General features: G+C 44.5%; 1 protein-coding gene and 1 pseudogene across 3 annotated transcripts; both read right to left on the bottom strand.

The window, feature by feature from the left end:
* LOC143786226 (uncharacterized) overlaps positions 1 to 19,947 on the bottom strand; it is a 467,324-nt pseudogene that overhangs the window by 65,261 nt on the left and 382,116 nt on the right.
* On the bottom strand, positions 472 to 5,194 carry LOC143785866 (uncharacterized). 3 transcript variants are annotated; one of them, XR_013218123.1, is made up of 6 exons: positions 5,086 to 5,194; positions 4,132 to 4,289; positions 2,848 to 2,972; positions 2,632 to 2,766; positions 1,783 to 1,957; positions 472 to 1,381 (listed from the first exon to the last, which is right to left on the bottom strand). XR_013218123.1 is itself a non-coding variant. In XM_077275004.1 (6 exons), the coding sequence occupies exons 5-6, from the start codon at positions 1,850 to 1,852 to the stop codon at positions 563 to 565; spliced, it is 876 nt and encodes a 291-aa protein (XP_077131119.1). In that variant the 5' UTR covers positions 1,853 to 1,957; positions 2,632 to 2,766; positions 2,848 to 2,972; positions 4,132 to 4,289; positions 5,086 to 5,181; the 3' UTR covers positions 472 to 562. The 3 variants fall into 3 exon arrangements, 2 of the variants coding, with proteins under 2 accessions (XP_077131119.1, XP_077131120.1); XM_077275004.1 differs by having other exon boundaries at positions 472 to 1,368; positions 5,086 to 5,181; XM_077275005.1 differs by lacking the exons at positions 2,848 to 2,972; positions 4,132 to 4,289; positions 5,086 to 5,194 and having other exon boundaries at positions 472 to 1,368; positions 2,632 to 2,790.

Below are 19,947 nucleotides of genomic sequence, written 5' to 3'. Positions count from 1 at the left end.
CTCTATAGTATAATGCAGCCCCTAATATAATGCACCCCCATAGGCAGCCTCTATAGTGTAATGCAGCCCCTAATATAATGCACCCCCATAGGCAGCCTCTATAGTGTAATGCAGCCCCATATATATGGACACTCACGTGCAGCATAGTAAATCAGATTAGAAGTAGTACAATAGATTTAGTGCTTGTTTTGTAATTGGAGCAAACTGTCCACAGATTTAATAGAGGTGTTGCCCCAGAAATTGCAGAACGGATAATGGCAAGTATGGGGACCACTAGAGCTAAATGGATTCTGTAATGCAGTGGCGGACATATCACTGATGTAGTTTAGAAAATTCCGGAAATGATGCATAAATAGGTAAAAAGTAGTTGCATCGTGTGACTGTTCCTCTATAAATGTATCAATATGGCCGTACACGAAGAAACTCCTGGTAACATAGAAAACTGAAAAAATGGAGTGCTGACTTCATAAGTATAAAAAACATATACATTTTATTTAGTAAAAATCATTAATAAAGGAAATAAATATATATTGGGGATGGATACACGAGCACATGTTGGGATTTATGCTCTTCTCTGTCTGTTCTGTTGGAAACAGTTTTGGCGGCAGTAAGGACAGTAGCGGTTTTGGCGGAGCCATGGTGTAATGCAGCTCTGATGAAAAAGATGTCGGCAGGGCAGCACAATAAGCTGCTCACCTACTTCATAATCACCTAGGCATATGGCACAAGAAGGAATCTCCTCCTGGCCTGTGGCGCTCCTGGTAGGAAGGCGTTCTATTTGCCGTATCCTTGTCATTCCTCTCCGCCGTCCTCTCCTCCGCAGGGGTGCAGCCTGCGGTGGGGTTGTATCCTCAACTGAATCTAATCCGGCCTGATTCTCAGCATCTGTGCCCACGGATGGTGGAATAAAATTTGGCTGAGGATCGGCCCCGGAGGTGGTTGCCGCTTCATTTCCACCACTCCTGTTATTGCTGCTGCTCGGTAGTGACGCATCAGCAGAACTGTGACGGTCAGGGAGCGTGGTCGGTGGTAAAGCCTCCGCAGGCCTGAGATTGTCAGGGAGCGTGGTCGGTGGTAAAGCTTCCGCAGGCCTGAGATTGTCAGGGAGCGTGGTCGGTGGTAAAGCCTCCGCAGGCCTGAGATTGTCAGGGCGCGTGGTCGGTGGTAAAGGCTCAGGAGAGATGGGACGGTCAGGTAGCGGCCTATGTGGCGAACGGCTCCTGTGTCTGGTCTCCTCTCGTACTGAGCGCCTGGATGGGTCTCTAACTCTTCTTCTTCTCTCTGGAGAAGGTAAATAATCTCTGTCATCTTCAATCCTTCCTCCTCTTGTCTGAGACGACCTGAGTCTTCCGATCACAGGGCTCTGATCTGAAGGGAAAAACTCATGTATTATAATGACAGAAAATATCATAAATGACAGGTACAAATGTGTCTATCATCTATTATCTATCTATTATCTATCTATTATTTCTCTATAAATTTTTACTGGGCCGGGACACCGCTCTGCACACACCCAAGAATAATCTAAGCACGTTGACCCCTGTTGTGAGCGATGTGTGCTGGTCTGAGGGTCCGGACCCCACCGATCGTCACTACTACAATACCCAGAGTTATTAGTTTAGTTCCCCGTCTAACATTGTCCCCAGTATACAGGCAGAAATATTTCTAACTCCTCTTATGGAAAGAACTAGAGAGTGGAACCTGTTGTTACTGGGGTGACGACAAAAAGACCCCGGTATAATCCCCCCACACACACCCCTTACATTGTAAAGGTTCACTTACTTCGGTTTTCTGGCCGGTTCATCCATGCAATGTTGTCCATGATCAGCTGCCTCAATTCCCGAGAACTCATGGTTTCTCCTCAAAAGTGTTCAGTAACGTGCTCTTCCGGCGCACAATAGTCGCAGATCTCACAGCGCAGAGCAACACGCAGAAGTCACTCAGTGTGCGAGAAGTCCTGCAGAATAATCCACAAATGGAAAAAAGTTATAGGACAATAAACAGCAAAAGCCAAAAAGTAGTGACCATAAGTAGTATGGAAGGACGAGAAGATGAAGCCGCAAAACATCGAGAAAGTGTTTACATGGGAACTGCCCGGCAACAAATTGTATAAATCACTAGTATAAGTGATTATAAGAAACTTTGTAACATATGATATCAGAGAAATCGTCTTTAATCTATTCTTATGGGTCAATTCCTCCACTTTCCCGTCTCCTGAGCTCATTAACTCTGAATAACCTCCTGTAATCCGTCTTGCTCTGCACAGAGATTTCACAAGTTAGGAGGCAGAGGAGGAGCACTGCCAGGAGGAAGCACAGAATCATTGTCCTGCAGGATTCTAGCAGGTACATTAGCTTATACCAGAGCTGGATTCACAGCTACAATGCTCAGTACTGATATATAATTTCCTCCATGGCTCTGTGCTACCTAAGGTAAGAGGTAAAATACTTTTTTTGCGGGAGACACTGATTCAAAGACAAATGCAAATTAGAGATAGTGACTGTAGGGTGAAAATTGTAGAACAATACAAAATACCATACAAGCCATATAATGGCCGGAAATGGCGCTATTCCTCACATCATGTTCACACATTGCAACTTAGACTTAAATGTTACAGAAAAGTATCGTTACCTTCTAACTACTTTACTCTTCTTGTAAATCCAAGAAATGTGATGTCACTAGTAGTGCTACAGAATTCAGCTGGGATCTTAGTAATCGACAGGGATCTTCTTGTCAAGATTTCAGCTCTGTAGTCGTTTATCAACCCTAAAAGGAACAATAGATCGGTCAGATTTTATTCTTTTATTTTTAGGCAGGAAATGTTTGTTATGACCTCAGAATACTTACAGTAATATCTGGTGAATTCCCGATGGAAATAAGATTCCTAATCCAGAACAAAGTTTACACTTGGAGTTTTCAACGCTCAACAAGTAAAACTTTGAGAACCTTCCAGCAGTAGAGAATTATTCCACCTGTAGTATAAGGAACAGATGAGTTTTACCATTTTATTCCTCAGTTCTGTGTGTAGAGCCCAGGTCGGACTGGCCATGGGCGTGGGGAGCAGTGAATATTAATTTCTCTTTAGCAGCGGGCACAGGCTTTAGCCGCAGCAGTCGTCTCCTTCCTCCTGTCGCCTGCTGCTCCACCGCTGCTGCCCCCAGCATGTGCCGCATTCAACTGTATCGGCATCATAGGTGCAATAATAGAGGAGAGGGCATCAGATGATACTCCCTGCTCCATTATTGCCCTCTGCCTCTGCCACAGCCGGTGCGTGATGACGTCACCTCATACTGTGTGCCGGGCAGATGGCAGTGCAGCTGCTGAGACTGGAGCAGAGTCTGGAACCGCGGGGGAATGAGGAGGAGAGGTGAGGATTGTGGGATATATATATATATATATATATCAGTTAGTACTGGTGGCCATAAGACTGTAGGACTGTGGGGCTGTATTATATTCTATGGAGAGGCTACATTATATTCTATGGAGGGGCTGCATTATATTATATGAGGGGGCTACATTATATTCTATGGGAGTTTGCATTATACCCTATGAAGGGGCAGCATTTTACTCTATGGGGGGCTGCAATATAGTATTTGAGGGGGCTACATTATATTCTTTAAGGGGACTGCATTATACCCTATGAAGGGGCTGCATTTTACTCTATGAGGGGGCTGCATTATTCTATTTGAGGGCTGCATTATATTCTACGAGGGGGCTACATTATTTTATTTAAGGGGGCTACATTATACTCTATGGGAGGGGATGCATTATACTCTATGAGGGGGCTGCATTATATTTTATGAGGGGAGCTACATATTTTATGAGGGGGGGGCTACATTATACTCTGACACAAGTTTTATTTCAGATCTAAACCAAATAATTTTCAGCTTTAGGCCATGTTCACATGCTCAGTATTTGGTCAGTATTTTCCAGCAGTAAGAACTGCCTTAATGGCACCAGACACCCGACAATCAGCCAACAAGTAGCCGAATGATAGTGGTTAAATGCGGGAGGTTGTCAGGTGCAATTCTGGCCTAACTCAGTGGTCGGTGCTGACAGCCGTGGTCCGGCCTCCTCCACTTATCTAATTAGTGTAAGAAGATGGACCCTGGCGGCAGCCATTATACTCACTCTACAGATGTCCGGCTCTGCGGGGTCCTGTGCACGCTGATGTTCTCTTCTCAGCTTATGTAGGTGGTGACTGATGTCCCCTCTGTGGTCCTGGACCAGACAGCCAGGAGCTGACGTCCCCTCTGTGGTCCTGGACCAGACAGAGTCAGGAGGGAGATCTGAAGGGGAGAAGATAACATTGGAGCCATATTACACAGTGCTATAATCCCTGGTGCAGCCCGCCCTGCCCCATACAGGTAGAGCGCTGGCTGCCATTATTATTACTACTATTTATTAATAAAGGAAATCTCCCCTCCTCCCCCTGTAAATTGCTGGACACTGATATTTGCTCCCTGGTTTTCTCGCGGCCATTCCTACTCTTATATCCGGCCACTGAGGACTGGATTTGTTTCATGAATTGTAAATAAAAATATTCATGAAAATGTTTTTTCTGTTGTATTGTGCCGTGATTTGTGCCGGACGAGTTACTCATCAAAACATCGCATGTTCCCCATCATGGTATCAGTAAAAACGACAGCTCAGGGTGCAAAAAATAATCCTTCACCCAACCCCAAATCACGAAAAAAGAAACCGCTACGGGTGTCAGAAAATGGCAACAAACGCAAAAAGTGTTTTCATACAAAATTCAAGAATACATGAAAAAATAATGAGAAGAAAGCTTCTAGTTAGAACCTGAAGACCCACCTCTTCCGACAAGCCTACAACCTGCAGTAACCACCGATCGACCAAACCGCTGCATGACCAGCTCTACCCTCACCCATCCCTTGTAGATTGTGAGCCCTCGCGGGCAGGGTCCTCTCTCCTCCTGTACCAGTTGTGACTTGTATTGTTCAAGACTATTGTACTTGTTTTTATTATGTATACCCCGCCTCACTTGTAAAACGCCATGGAAAAAATGGCGCTATAACAATAAATAATAATAGTTTCATAAATAACAACACAAAATAGACTTACCTCCAGATGTAGAAGTCCTCAGTCAGTGATCTTCAGGAAAATCCAGAAGTATCCTCTAATACAGTTTCGCTATTCCACAAGTAAATCGCTAATCTCACAAGGAGAAGATCTAGGTAAGTGTTGTCAGGAGACAGACATATACCAAGTCTGAGCCAGTGAGATGGAACCGAGGGTTTTTAAGGTTCCGCTCTATTGTGACATCATCACTCACCTGTGTGACATCACTGCCCGCTTCCATATAAGGTAAGTGATGATGTCACAATGCAGCGGAATAACCGATACTTTTTCTCTCACTATCGGCCTCTTATAAAGCAGCTGATAATGATGGAGGCAGAAATAGGGATGAATGAAATAACATCCTGGCGGTTTCCAGGTGTTAGATTACAGCCGGTGGTTACAGAGGTTTGGCTGAGCTTTTCCCATTTCCAGTTCTCATCATATGACATTATAACACATTTACTCTTTTCTGACAGTTTCTTTTATCTTCTCATTCTCTGTATAAAGATACATTGAACTATATAATCTGATGCTCAGGATAAAGTCTTCAAGCATTTGGTGTCATTATTGGATTTTCTCACATTTCCACTGATAGGGGGCAGTGTTCTGGGAATTGTCATCATGTGATTCCAGGCCGACCATCACCAGGACCTCATGTCCTCATACAGTCTATTGGATGGATGATAACGTTAGTCAAAGGGGCATTTCCATGATAGAAGTGATGACAGGACATGTGCTAATATGTTTGTAAAACGATCGACAAACACAAATTCGGCACAAATGTGGCACATTCGGATTCGTGATCGGTAATAATTGTGTTGCCACTAAAGTATTTTAAAGTAGATGATAAATAGATAGATAAAAAGCCGGCAATTCATGTGCTGCATACAGTAAAATCACAGAGTGACAGGTTAGAATAGATATACAGTATACACATAGATATATAGATGTCAGTGACACACACAGATATATGTATAAATATTATATAGATAGAAGAAAAGCCGGTAATTCAGCAGCCACGTACTCTAAAATGACACTGGGACCCGACAGTCTAGAAGAGATGAATTACACACATAGATACAGATATATGGGTTATACACACAGCACGGTGGCGCAGTGGATAGCATAGCAGCCTTGCAGCGCTGGAGTCCTGGGTTCAAGCCCCACTAAGGACAACATCTGCAAAGAGTTTGTATGTTCTCTCCGTGTTTGCATGGGTTTCCTCCGGGTACTCCAGTTTCCTCCCACATTCCAAAGACATACTGATAAGGAATTTAGATTGTAACAGGGACAGTGACGATAATATGTGTAAAGCGCTGCGGAATATGTTAGCGCTATATAAAGATATAAAATTATATTTATAAAAAAATAAAGATTATTTATTACACATAGAATAGATAGATATATAGATGTCAGTGACATATACAATTAGTACAGTACAGAGTACAGTACAGTGTGTGTGCAGCTTTCTGTACATGTTGTGAGGGGTAGACACACTCCGCCGCTGCTTTCCCAGGTAGACAGAGGAAACATTCTGGTAGATGATCACCTGCTGGTTTATTGCGGATAGCATAAACCTTGGCGGGTTCAGCAAAATGAACCGAGCCTTGCTGGCATAAAGGTAAAACAAAGAAAACACAGCCCATATGAGTCGTTTCCCTGCAGGATTCCCCTGCAGTTGACCCGCACAGTTGGAGTTCCTGCTTCTCCCAAGAGACACTGCCTGATTCTCGTTACCAGGTATATAACATCCCATGTGAGTTCGTCCATGCCGGACATTGGGTACGCGTCAACACTGGACACCTCATTGAGCCTGCAGTAGTCATTACAAAATCGCTACTCGCCATTGGGCTTCGATACGAGGACGATGGGACTTGACCAGCTACTTCTTGATTCCTCTATCACCTCGAGGTCCAGCATTCTCTTCACCTCCTTGCAGATTATCTCCTGGTGTGGTTCGGGGATTCTGTAGGGTTTGAGGTTTACCCTTACATGTGGGTTTACCATTACATTACTGTAATAATTGTATATGTCACTGACATCTCCGGTACCGTTTTTTTCAGGTACCGGAAATATTAGGACTACTGATGAGCGAGCAGAAAATGCTCGGGTGCTTGTTGCTCGGGTCGAGCAGATTGGAATGCTTGGGTGCTCAACATGAGCAACGAGCCCAATATAAGCCTAGGAAACCTGAGTTTTTTTGCCGTGACACCTCCCTCCCCCCGGAGGTCTTTTCCGGGAATCAGAAATCTATGGGAACAGTTCTCAAATTACACGGGAACATAATGGGGAAGACCTCTAGAAGCATTTCTGACTCCCAGGTCACTGTTGTGAACAATGTTGTCAGATTCTTATGCCACTTTTACAGGCGCACATTAAAACATACAGAAATGAAACCAAAATGGATTTTCCTGGGAAATATGTTGAGGTACATCCTTTCCAGGGTAACGACTTGTATATTAGGCAAAATAAATAACCCAAAACAAAAATGTTCCTCCACCACTTGAGCTATGTTCACACGCAGCGTTTTTGATGATTTTTTCATTTTTGCATTCACTGGGAAATGTTATTGTCTCCATAGACAATATGGAGAGGAGTCTGTTGTGAATTTCGCTCTTGGGCTCCCTCCGGTGGCTGTAAGTGGCACTTTTGTGAGTTCTGCTCTTGGGCTCCCTCCGGTGGTTTTGAGTGGAACTGCTGCTCCTTGGATTTAGCAGTCAGCAGCTGCTTCCACTGATCGTCTTTCTTGCTCGGCTATTTATCCTGGCTCTATCCTTCAGCCTGGGCCAGTTGTCAATGGTTCCTGGTTGGATCCACATCTCTGCTTGGATTTCCCTGATATTCTTACCAGTTCAGCAAACATAAGTCCTTGCTTGTTCTTTTGCTGTCCACATATTGTGGACTTAATCATTCAGCTCTTTCTATGTTTTTTCTTGTCCAGCTTGTCAGTATGGATTTATTCAGTTAAGCTGGAAGCTCTGGAAAGCAGATTTACCCTCCACACCTTTAGTCAGGTGTGGAGATTTTTGTAAACTCTGTGGTGGATTTTATTTCGGATCTTTCTGTTTCCCAGAAGATGTCTGTTATCTGGGTGGGCCAGTTGTACAACCACCGGAGGGAGCCCAAGAGCAGAACTCACAAAAGTGCCACTTACAACCACCGGAGGGAGCCCAAGAGCGGAATTCACAACAGGAGTCTTCTGCTCACTGAGCAGACGCTCAATGGGATAGATGAGGGGGGAATGGTAGGATGGAGCTGCAGGACAGTGAAGAGGCAAGCTGGGTGACAGTTAGGAAGCGGGGTAGAGGGAAGAGTGTCAGGGAGGCTAGTCCTGATCTGGCACACCCCAATAAGTTTGCTAAGTTGGCAGATGAGGGGGGTGCCAGTACAGTGGTAGCACTGCTGCAGCCAGGGATGTCATCTGAAAGCCGGAGGAGTGACTGCTCCAGTAAGGGGGGAAATAGGAGAGCAGGGCAGGCCAGACAGGTGCTGGTAGTGGGGGACTCAATTATTAGGGGAACAGATAGGGCAATCTGTCACAAAGACAGGGATTGTTGGACGGTGTTCTGCCTACCTGGCACTCGAGTCCAACACATCGCTGATCAGGTGGACAGATTACTGGGAGAGGCTGGTGAGGACCCAGCGGTCATGGTGCACATTGGCACAAATGACAAAGTTAGAGGTAAGTGGAAGGTCATTAAAGACGATTTCAGGGAATTAGGCTGCAAGCTTAAAGCACGGACCTCCAACGTGGTATTTTCCAAAGTACTGCCTGTACCACGTGCCACGCCAGAGAGGCAACGGGAGATTAGGGAGGTTAATAAGTGGCTCAAGGATTGCTGTAGGAAGGAGGGGTTTGGGTTCCTACAGAACTGGGCCAACTTCTCAGTGGGCTACAGGCTCTACGCTAGGGACGGGCTGCACCTCACTGGGGAAGGTGCAGCTGTGCTGGGGGAGAAAATGGCTAGAAGGTTGGAGGAGTGTTTAAACTAGGGATTGGGGGAGGGTATTCATTTTATAGGAGGGGAAGATAGTGCAGATAGAGACCTGGGCACAAATAAGGAAGTTGGGGGTGGCATGGAAGGTGGGGTTAGAACAGTTAATAATTTAAGAAAGAATAGAGGTACAGAGAGGAACATCAAGTGCATGTATACTAATGCCAGAAGCTTTGCCAACAACATGGAGAAAGTAGAACTAATGTTGTTGGAGCATAATTATGACATGGTGGGGATATCTGAGACATGGCTGGATGAGAGCCATGACTGGGCTGTTAAGTTGCAGGGCTATAGTCTGTTCAGAAATGACCGTACATATAAGCGATGGGGCGGGGTGTGTCTGTATGTAAAATCGTCCTTAAAACCCATCCGGCGTGATAATATAGGTGAATCTAATGAAAATGTAGAGTCCCTGTGGGTGGAGATAAGGGGAGGGGGAAAAAATAATAAATTACTGATAGGGGTTTGTTATAAATCTCCAAAAATAATGGAAGCAATGGAGAATATCCTCGTAAAGCAAATAGATGAAGCTGCGACTCAAGGAGAAGTCATTATTACGGGGGACTTCAACTACCCTGAAATAGATTGGGGAACAGAAACCTGCAGTTCCAGTAAAGGTGATCGGGGTCTGACAACTATGAGAGACAATTACCTTTCACAACTGGTTCAGGACCCAACAAGAAGGGGGGCACTGCTAGACCTAATATTAACCAACAGGCCAGACCGCATATCAAATATAAGGGTTGGGGGTCACTTGGGGAATAGTGATCACAAAATAATAAGTTTTCATGTATCCTTTAATAAGATGGGTAGTAGGGGGGTGACAAGGACACTAAACTTCAGGAGGGCAAATTTCCAACGGATAAGAGAGGATCTTGGTGCAATTAACTGTGATGATATCCTGAGTAGTGTTGAGCATTCCGATACCGCAAGTATCGGGTATCGGCCGATATTTGCTGTATCGGAATTCCGATACCGAGATCCGATACTTTTGTGGTATTGGGAATCGGAAGTTCCCAGTGTATGGTTCCCAGGGTCTGAAGGAGAGGAAACTCTCCTTCAGGCCCTGGGATCCATATCCATGTAAAAAATAAAGAATTAAAATAAAAAATAGGGATATACTCACCCTCTGACGCGCCCTGGTAGTAACCGGCAGGCTGCTTTGCTTAAAATGAGCGCGTTCAGCACCTTCCATGACGTCACGGCTTCTGATTGGTCGCGTGCCGCTCATGTGACCACCAGGCGACCAATCACAAGCCGTGACGTCATTCTCAGGTCCTAAATTCCTAATTCTAGAAAAAAAAAATAAATAAAATTGCGCCATTTTCCGATACCCGTAGCGTCTCCACTTTTCGTGATCTGGGGTCGGGTGAGGGCTTATTTTTTGCGTGCCGAGCTGGCGTTTTTAATAATAGCGTTTCGGTGCAGATACGTTCTTTTGATCGCCCGTTATTGCATTTTAATGCAATGTCGCGGCGACCAAAAAAACGTAATTCTGGCGTTTCGATTTTTTTTCTCGTTTTGCGATCAGGTTAATGCTTTTTTTTATTGATAGATCGGGCGATTCTGAACGCGGCGATACCAAATATGTGTAGATTTGATATTTTTTTTATTGATTTATTTTGATTGGGGCGAAAGGGGGGTGATTTAAACTTTTATATTTTTTTTATTTTTTTCACATTTTTGTAGCTTTTTTTTTTAAATTTTGCCATGCTTCTATAGCCTCCATGGGAGGCTAGAAGCAGGCACAGCCCGATCGGCTCTGCTACATAACAGCGATCATCAGATCGCTGTTATGTAGCTAAAATGCAGGTGTGCTGTGAGCGCCGACCACAGGGGGGCGCTCACAGCCACCGGCGATCAGTAACCATAGAGGTCTCAAGGACCTCTATGGTTACCATCCTGATGCATCGCCGACCCCTGATCATGTGACGGGGGTCGGTGATGCGCTCATTTCCGGCCGCCCGGCCGGATGCGGTAGTTAAATGCCGCTGTCTGCGTTTGACAGTGGCATTTAACTAGTTAATAGCGGCGGGTGATCGCGATTTCACCCGCCGCTATTGCGCGCACATGTCAGCTGTAAAAAACAGCTGACATGTCGCGACTTTGATGTGCGCTTACCGCCGGAGCGCACATCAAAGCAGGGGACCCGACATCGGACGGTATAGTACGTCCGATGTCGGGAAGGGGTTAAGTGTCACCTGCTTAACCCAGCAGGAAGTACGGCGGCGTCTAAAAATCACTAAAATGGACAAATCTCCGGGCCCAGATGGGATCCACCCCTGAGTACTGCAGGAACTAAGTACAGTCATTGATAGACCATTATTTTTAATCTCCACAAGACTCCACAATAACAGGGTCTGTACCACAGGACTGGCGTATAGCAAATGTGGTGCCAATATTCAAAAAGGGGACAAAAACTGAACTCGGAAATTATAGGCCAGTAAGCTTCACCTCTACTGTGGGTAAAATCCTGGAGGGCATCCTAAGGCTATGTGCACACTTTGCGGTGTGCTCTGCGGGTTCTCCCGCAGCGGAATTGATAAATCTGCAGGGCAAACCCGCTGCGGTTATCCCTGCAGATTTATCGTGGTTTGTTCCACGGTTTCCGCTGCGGGTTTCCGCCTATACTATTGATGCTGCATGTGCAGCAATATGCAGCATCAATAGTATAATGTTAAAATAAAAAAATTGGCTATACTCACCCTCTATGGGTGCAGAATCGCAGCGATTCTGCACAAAGAAGTGACATGCTGCGGGTTGTAAACCGCTGCGTTTCTGCGCGTTTTTTCCCGCAGCATGTGCACTGCGGTTTGCGGTTTCCATAGGGTTTACATGTTAATGTAAACGCTATGGAAACTGCTGCGGACCCGCAGCATCAAAATCGCGGCGGTTCCGCGGTAAAAACCGCAAAGTGTGAACATGGCCTAAGGGATGCTATACTGGAGTATCTGAAGAGGAATAGCCTCATGACCCAGTATCAGCACGGGTTTACTAGGGACCGTTCCTGTCAGACTAATCTGATCAGCTTCTATGAAGAGGTAAGTTCCGGACTGGACCAAGGAAACCCAGTGGATGTAGTGTATATGGACTTTTCAAAAGCTTTTAAAACGGTGCCACACAAAAGGTTGTTACATAAAATGAGAGTAATGGGGATAGGGGAAAATATGTGTAAGTGGGTTGAGAGCTGGCTCAGGGATAGGAAACAAAGGGTGGTTATTAATGGAGCACACTCGGACTGGGTCGTGGTTAGCAGTGGGGTACCACAGGGGTCAGTATTGGGCCCTCTTCTTTTTAACATATTTATTAATGACCTTGTAGGGGGCATTCAGAGTAGAATTTCAATATTTGCAGATGACACTAAACTCTGCAGGGTAATCAATACAGGGGAGGACAATTTTATATTACAGGATGATTTATGTAAACTAGAAGCTTGGGCTGATAAATGGCAAATGAGCTTTAATAGGGATAAATGTAAGGTCATGCACTTGGGTAGAAGTAATAAGATGAATAACTATGTGCTTAATTCTAAAACTCTGGGCAAAACCGTCAATAAAAAAGACCTGGGTGTATGGGTGGATGACAAACTCACATTCAGTGGCCAGTGTCAGGCAGCTGCTACAAAGGCAAATAAAATAATGGGATGTATTAAAAGAGGCATAGATGCTCATGAGGAGAACATAATTTTACCTCTATACAAGTCACTAGTGCGACCACACTTAGAATACTGTGCACAGTTCTGGTCTCCGGTGTATAAGAAAGACATAGCTGAACTGGAGCGGGTGCAGAGAAGAGCGACCAAGGTTATTAGAGGACTGGGGGGTCTGCAATACCAAGATAGGTTATTACACTTGGGGCTATTTAGTTTGGAAAAACGAAGACTAAGGGGTGATCTTATGTTAATGTATAAATATATGAGGGGACAGTACAAAGACCTTTCTGATGATCTTTTTAATAACAGACCTGAGACAGGGTCAAGGGGGCATCCTCTACGTCTGAAGGAAAGAAGGTTTAAGCATAATAACAGACGCGGATTCTTCCTCTGGATCAACATGTTAAAGCATGTTAGGTTAGGCTATGGGTTGGACTAGATGGACTTAAAGTCTTCATTCAACCTTAATAACTATGTAACTATGTAACCTTAGCTGGCCATGTGGTGTGTGACACATCATCAGACACATCCCGTTTCATTTATGAAGGTGGGACTGTTAAAGGAGGAGGGCCATTAGGCGGACTTTAATCTTCTTAAATGGACAGCAGTTTGTCCTCCCTATTCTTAGAGAGCCATCAGCCGGCTATGCTTTGTTGTTCCCATTATTAAACAGTGTGTCTCCTGTACTGTTATTGACTGTGCATTGAATGCAAGGCATGACTCAAATTTAGGCACACCTCAATAACCCATTGAACAGACATCCTGGATGGCCAAATGAAACCAAAGTTCCCATTCTTATTTATTTGGTACTGCCATACTGTTTGCCCATGCATTGAATGCAAGGCCTGGTCTGCCCCAAAGTTTATCGCACCCCAAAAACAGTTTGAAGAGACATGGTGGATGGCCACATGAAACCAAAGTTCCCATTATTAGATTTTTTTTACTTTCCTACAGTTTGCCCATGAATTGAATGCAAGGCCTGCTCCAAATTGGGACGCACCCCAGTATCCCAAAAAACAGACGTCCTGGAAAGCCCCATGAAACCAACGTTCCCATTATTAGAAAGTTGGTACTCTCATGCTGTTTGCCTATGCAGGGAATTGCAGTGTTGAGCCTGAAGAACCTGCATTGGAGAATGTCAGTGTTGAGGCTCAAGAACTGGCAGTGGAGAATTGCATTGTTGAAGCTGACAACCAAGAAAGTTCACATTATTAGGAAGTGGGTCTCCCATTCTGTTTGCCAATGCATTTAATCCAAGGTCTGGCCTGCACCAAAGTTACAGGAACCACCAAAACAATTTGAAGAGACGTGGTGCATGGCCACATGAAACCAAAGTTCCCATTATTATGATTTCTCTAGTCCCGTACAATTTGCCCATGAAGTGAATGCAAAGCCTGCTCCAAATTTGGATGCAACCCCAATAACCCAAAAAACTGACGTCCTGGAAGGCCACATGAAACCAAAGTTCCCATTATTAGGAAGCTGGTACTCCCATACTGTTTGACTATGCAGTGAATTGCAGTGTTAAGCCTGAAGAACCTGCATTGGAGAATTGCAGAGTTGAGGATGAAGACCCAAAAGTGGAGAATTGCATTGTTGAAGCAGCGTAACAAACCCCTACAGTTCCAATTATTAGGAACTGGGTCTCTCATACTGTTTAACTATGCAGTGAATGCCAGACCTGCTCCAAATTTGCATGCACCCCAATCCCCCTAGGATGAAACGTGGAGGAGGGCTTCATAAAAAAAAATGTGCCCCTGGGGGGTACACATCAACATGCTGTGTAAATATATTTTTTACGGGCATCATAAACACCCTTTAACACAATGTCCAATGAGAAAAAGTATAGTGCCCACACTGCTGCCTTATGCGATCATCTTACGGTGTGCCTTGTAAAGCTGCTCCAGTATAACTACCCACTCATCCATGCAAGGGCACTCCGGGTGCACAGCCAAAAAAGTACATAACATTCCAATGAAAAAAGAAAAGAAAAACTGTAAACATTTTTTTTATGGGCATCAAAAACACCCTTTAACACAATAACGTGGCTGTTCCATCACAGACTACGATCACCATGGTGATATAGTGGTGGTGGGTAGGGTTGAGCGAAATGGGTCAGCCATTTACTGAAGTCGCCGACTTTTGGCAAAGTCGGGTTTCATGAAACCCGACCTGACCCCTGTGTGGGGTCGGCCATGAGGTCGGCGATCTTCTGAATCTGGTATCGGAACTCCGATACCGAGTTCCGATATGTTTGCGATATCGGAAATCGGTATCGGAATCCACATTTAAGTGTAAAATAAAGAATTAAAATAAAAAATATTGATATACTCACCTCTCCGACGCAGCCTGGACCTTACAGCTGGTAACCGGCAGCCTTCTTTGCTTAAAATGAGCGCGTTCAGGGCCTTAGATTCTAGGAATTTAGGACCTGAGAATTATGTCACGGCTTGTGATTGGTCGCTTGGCGTTTACATGGGCAGCCGCGACCAATCACAAGCCGTGACGTCATCTAAGGCCCTGAACGCGCTCATTTTAAACAAAGAAGGCTGCCGGTTACCAGTGGTAAGGTCCAGGCTGCGTTGGAGAGGTGAGTATATCAATATTTTTTATTTTAATTCTTTATTTTACACATTAATATGGATCCCAGGGCCTGAAGGAGAGTTTCCTCTCCTTCAGACTCTGGGAACCATAGTATCCCATTGCACTGCATTGGGTTTCGTGTTTCGGCTGACCCCGACATTTTTATAGGATCGGCCGATTTCACTCGACCCGACTTTTGAGAAAGTCGGGTTTCGTGAAACCCGACCCGATCCTATAAAAATAAAAGTCGCTCAACCCTAGTGGTGGGTGATGAGGATGAAGAGAAGGAGAATGACAACAGAAAAAAAGTTGAAATCACGAAGTGTACTGTATACCCATGTTTGGGTGTAAAGAGGTGCATGGTAATAGAGTTAACAAAAAAAGACACTGTATTGGAGGTTATGTTTGGCTGATATCGCTCAGTGGTGTACAGAAGTCTGGCACAATCCATCCCTTGTTCATTTTTATAAGAGTCAGCCTGTCAGCATTTTCAGTTGACAGGTGGACGCGCTTATCAGTTATAATTCCCCCAGCGGCACTAAATACCCACTCTGACAAAATGCTAGCGGCAGGGCAGGCCAGGACCTCCAAGGCATTCATAGCCAGTTCATGCCACGTGTCCAGCCTGGATACCCAATAATTATAAGGCATGGAGGTATCACGGAGGACTTTGGTTTGATCAGCAAGGTATTCCCTCAGCATCTTCCAAAACTTTGCAATTCTTGTGAGAGTACCCCGTGCCTCAGGGCCTATACGATGTGGGGTCTGAGAAAACTCCCAGAACTTGAGCTGGATTGGAGTTGTGTCTCTTTCGCCTGTCGTCCTTGGTTGTGCAACGAACTGTGATGTCTGCTGCCAGCGTTTTCAGATGGGAATTTTTTAAATCATTCCGCAACAAGAGCCCTCTGGTCCTGCACCATTTTAGTACACCTGTCTGACTCTGGAATATGAGATAGAAAGTTTTCTTTGTAGTGTGGGTCTAGAAGTGTCACCAACCAGTAATGACTGCTACCCAAACTTTTGAGAAAGCAAGGGTCACGTGAATGGCAACGTAACATAAACTCAGCCATGTGTGCAAGACTGCTAACAGGCAAGACTTCCGTGTCCTCACCAAGAGGATGACTGAAAATTCTGTCCTCCTCCTTCCTGTCCTCAGGCCATCCATGCTGACCAGACGGTATGACAGCTGTGCTAGTAGTACTATCTATTGCATGAAAGTAGCTCCTGTTCTTCCTCCGCCTCCTCCTCTTCCTCATTGTCACCCTATCCACGTTGAGATGAGATGTGGGTGGGCTGTGTGTATTCACCATGTATGGTTCCTTGCTCCATCTCATCAATCTCCGACTGCAACGCATCTTCTTTGATAGTGAGCAGAGAGCATTTCAGAGCAGAGAGAAGTGGGATGGTGATGCTAATTATTGTATCATCGCCGCTCACCATCTTGGTGGAGTCCTCAAAGTTTTGGAGGATGGTACATATGTCTGACATCCATGTCCACTCCTGAGGTCTTATGTGTTGAGTCAAACAAACTGTCAGGTCCATTTCTTACTATTAGCCCGTATAAAAATTTAAAACTTGGGGCTGAAACAACATTTTAGTGGTAAAAATGTAATTAGTCTTTCTTCACTGCCCAAAGTTATTTTAATTCTGTGAGGCACATGTGGTGTCAATATGATCACTGCACCCCTAGATGCATTCATCAAGTGTGTAGTTTGGAAACTTAAATGACTTCATTGGGGTTTCTGCTGTTCTGGCACCTCAGGGGCTCTGCCAATGTGACATGGCACCTGCAAACCATTCTAGTAAGATCTAAACTCCAATATGGCGCTTCTTCCCTTCAGAACTTTGCATTGTGCCGGAAAAGTAGTTTTTGACCACATATGGGGTATCGGCGTACTCAGGACGAGTAACACAACAAATTTCACCATTCATTTTCTCCTATTATTCCTTTTGAAAATTAAAAACTTGTACCAAAAGAAAATTTTAGTGGAAAAAATGTTAACTTTCCATTTACTCAGCCTAATGTTATTCAATTCTGTGAATCAGCTGAAGGATAAAAATGCTCACTACACCCCTAGATGAATTCCTCAAGAGTGTTAGTTTCCAAAATGGAATCACTTGTGGGGTTTCTGCTGTTTTAATCTGTCAGGGGCTCGTCAAATGTGACAGGGCATCCGCAATCTATTCCAGCCTAAATTGAGCTCCAGAATTCAGTTGGTGCTCCTTCCTTCCAAGACCTGGCGTGCGCCCAAACAGTAGTTTTCTAACACATACTGGGTATCAGTGTGCTCAGAATAAACTGCACCACAAATTGTATGGTCCATCTTATCCTGTTACCTTTGTGAAAATGTACAATTTGGGGCAAAACCAACACTTTTATGGCATAAGTTAATTTTTTTTCAATTTCGAGCCTCAACATTAGAAAATTCTATGAAGCCCCTCTGGGGTCAAGGTGCTCACACCTCTAAATATGTTCCTTGAGGGGTATAGTTTACAAAATAAGCTGACTTATCGGGAGTTTCCACAGTTTATGCACATAAGGGGCTCTGAAAACACTCTTGATTCCAGCCAATTTTCTGTTCAAAAAGTTAAACGGTGCTCCTTCCGTTCCAAGCTTTGCCGTGCACCCAAACAGCAGTTTTCCACTACATATGGGGTATTGGCAAATTCTGGGGTCCATTTTCTCCTGTTGCCCTTGTATAAATAAGTAATTTGGGTCAAAACCAACAATTTTATAAAGAAGAATAAAATGTTAATTTTTTTCCTTCTACATTGCTTTAATTCCTGTAAAGCACCTACAGGGTTAATAAACTTCTTGAACGTGATTTTGAGCACTTTTGTACATTTTGATGGAAAAATGAGAAATCGCTGATCAACCCCTTCTAACTTCCCAACAAAAAAATATGTTTCATAAATGATGCAGATGTAAAATAGACATGTGGGAAATGTTAGTTATTAACTATTTTGTGTGACATATCTCTATGGCTTAAGGGAATAAGATTGTAAAACTTGAAAATTGCGAAAAGCTTAGAAACAAATAAAACCTTATACTTTCACAAAAAATGTATGCTAAACCTAAACAAAATATAGGGGATGGCCATGGCAGGGAGATAGAAAAAATAACAATATCAAGGACAGCAGATGTTCTCACACCACTGGCAGTGCTGTTAGAAACCTTCAGTATTACCAAACACTAGTCACATTTGGCCTCTTTTACAAATTCTGGCAGTCAGGTTAGCGAGGAGAACGTGAAGGATGTGATGGTGTATGTGTGCTATTGCTCATCTTAAGCACAGCAGGATAATGTAGCCTCTGACAGCGACATCATCAGCTGGAGTCAGCGTTTCTGCTGAGTTTACCTCCTCAGCCATCACATCGTTTAGGCTAGGTTCAGATTGCGTTAGTGCAATCCGTTTAGCGCGAGCGCTAGCGGATTGCGCTAACGCAATGTCTTTTTCGGGGCCGCGTTCAGGGGTCGCGTTAACGTCCCCGCTCTCGCAGATCCCCGATCTGCGAGAGCGGGGAACGGACCTCTGGCGCGCCGCGGACGCTGCAAGCAGCGTCCGAGGCGCGCTACAAAAGACCGGCACATCGCTAGCGCGTGCCGAAAATGACACGCGCTAGCAATGCGCTCTAACATTGCCGGCAATGGGAACGCTAACGGACGCGGTGCACGGCGTTAATTTCGCCGTGCAACACTGTCCGTTAGCGCTATCCCATTAACGCAATGGGAACCTAGCCTTAATGTTGTGCAGAGCAAAATGTCCAATCTGTTAATGACACCTGTTTCTATTCTGCCCCAAAGTCCAAACGCCAACAGCTCCCTGGAGGTTAAGGAACATAATACACCAAAAAAATGTTCTTCTAGTTGAGATTTTGGAAGACATGATCAGTCAGCCTTTATTAGCAAATAGATCAATGGCTGCACTCAACTGTACTTAAGCAAGGAAATGTGCGATACATGAAATGTGAATAGCTTAATGGCTTGTGAAATCTATGAAAAAACACATGAGATGCTTAGCACAAGATTTGGCCAAAAAATGTGAGCCCATCCACCAAACATCAAGGTAATCTCAGATCGGATGGGGACCTGACTGCCTAGTGTGAACACTTACCTATGGCTAATTACATGGTAAAGCCTGCATTTATAGGAAGGTCAGAACCAACTGTGTTTGGATGTAGTTAAAATCACAGCATGGTGAATGCCCCGCCATAGGTAAGTGTTCACACTAGGCAGTCAAGTCATGTACCCATCCGATCTGAGATTACCTTGATGTTTGGTGGATGGGCTCACATTTTTTGGCCAAATCTTGTGCTAAGCATCTCATGTGTTTTTTCATAGATTTCACAAGCCATTAAGCTATTCACATTTCATGTATCGCACATTTCCTTGCTTAAGTACAGTTGAGTGCAGCCATTGATCTATTTGCTATGCAAGACTTTTTTGGTTATGCACCAGTTCAGACTAGATTGCTGTTCAGTCAGTCAGCCTTTATTGTCAGAAAATGATATGGAGGAGATGGGCATGACAATTTTAATGCCAATCTGTGTTGAAGTGGTAGGGACACTGTCAGTGGTAGTCACACATGGACCCAGGGAGCACCTCCTAGTAGGAACGAGTTGGGAGGGGGGACG

The sequence above is a fragment of the Ranitomeya variabilis genome, chromosome 7 (assembly GCF_051348905.1).
Source record: "Ranitomeya variabilis isolate aRanVar5 chromosome 7, aRanVar5.hap1, whole genome shotgun sequence".
NCBI classification, from domain to species: Eukaryota; Metazoa; Chordata; class Amphibia; order Anura; family Dendrobatidae; genus Ranitomeya; species Ranitomeya variabilis.
Note: the sequence above shows the minus strand (reverse complement) of the source record. Positions and strands in the feature narration are given on the sequence as shown.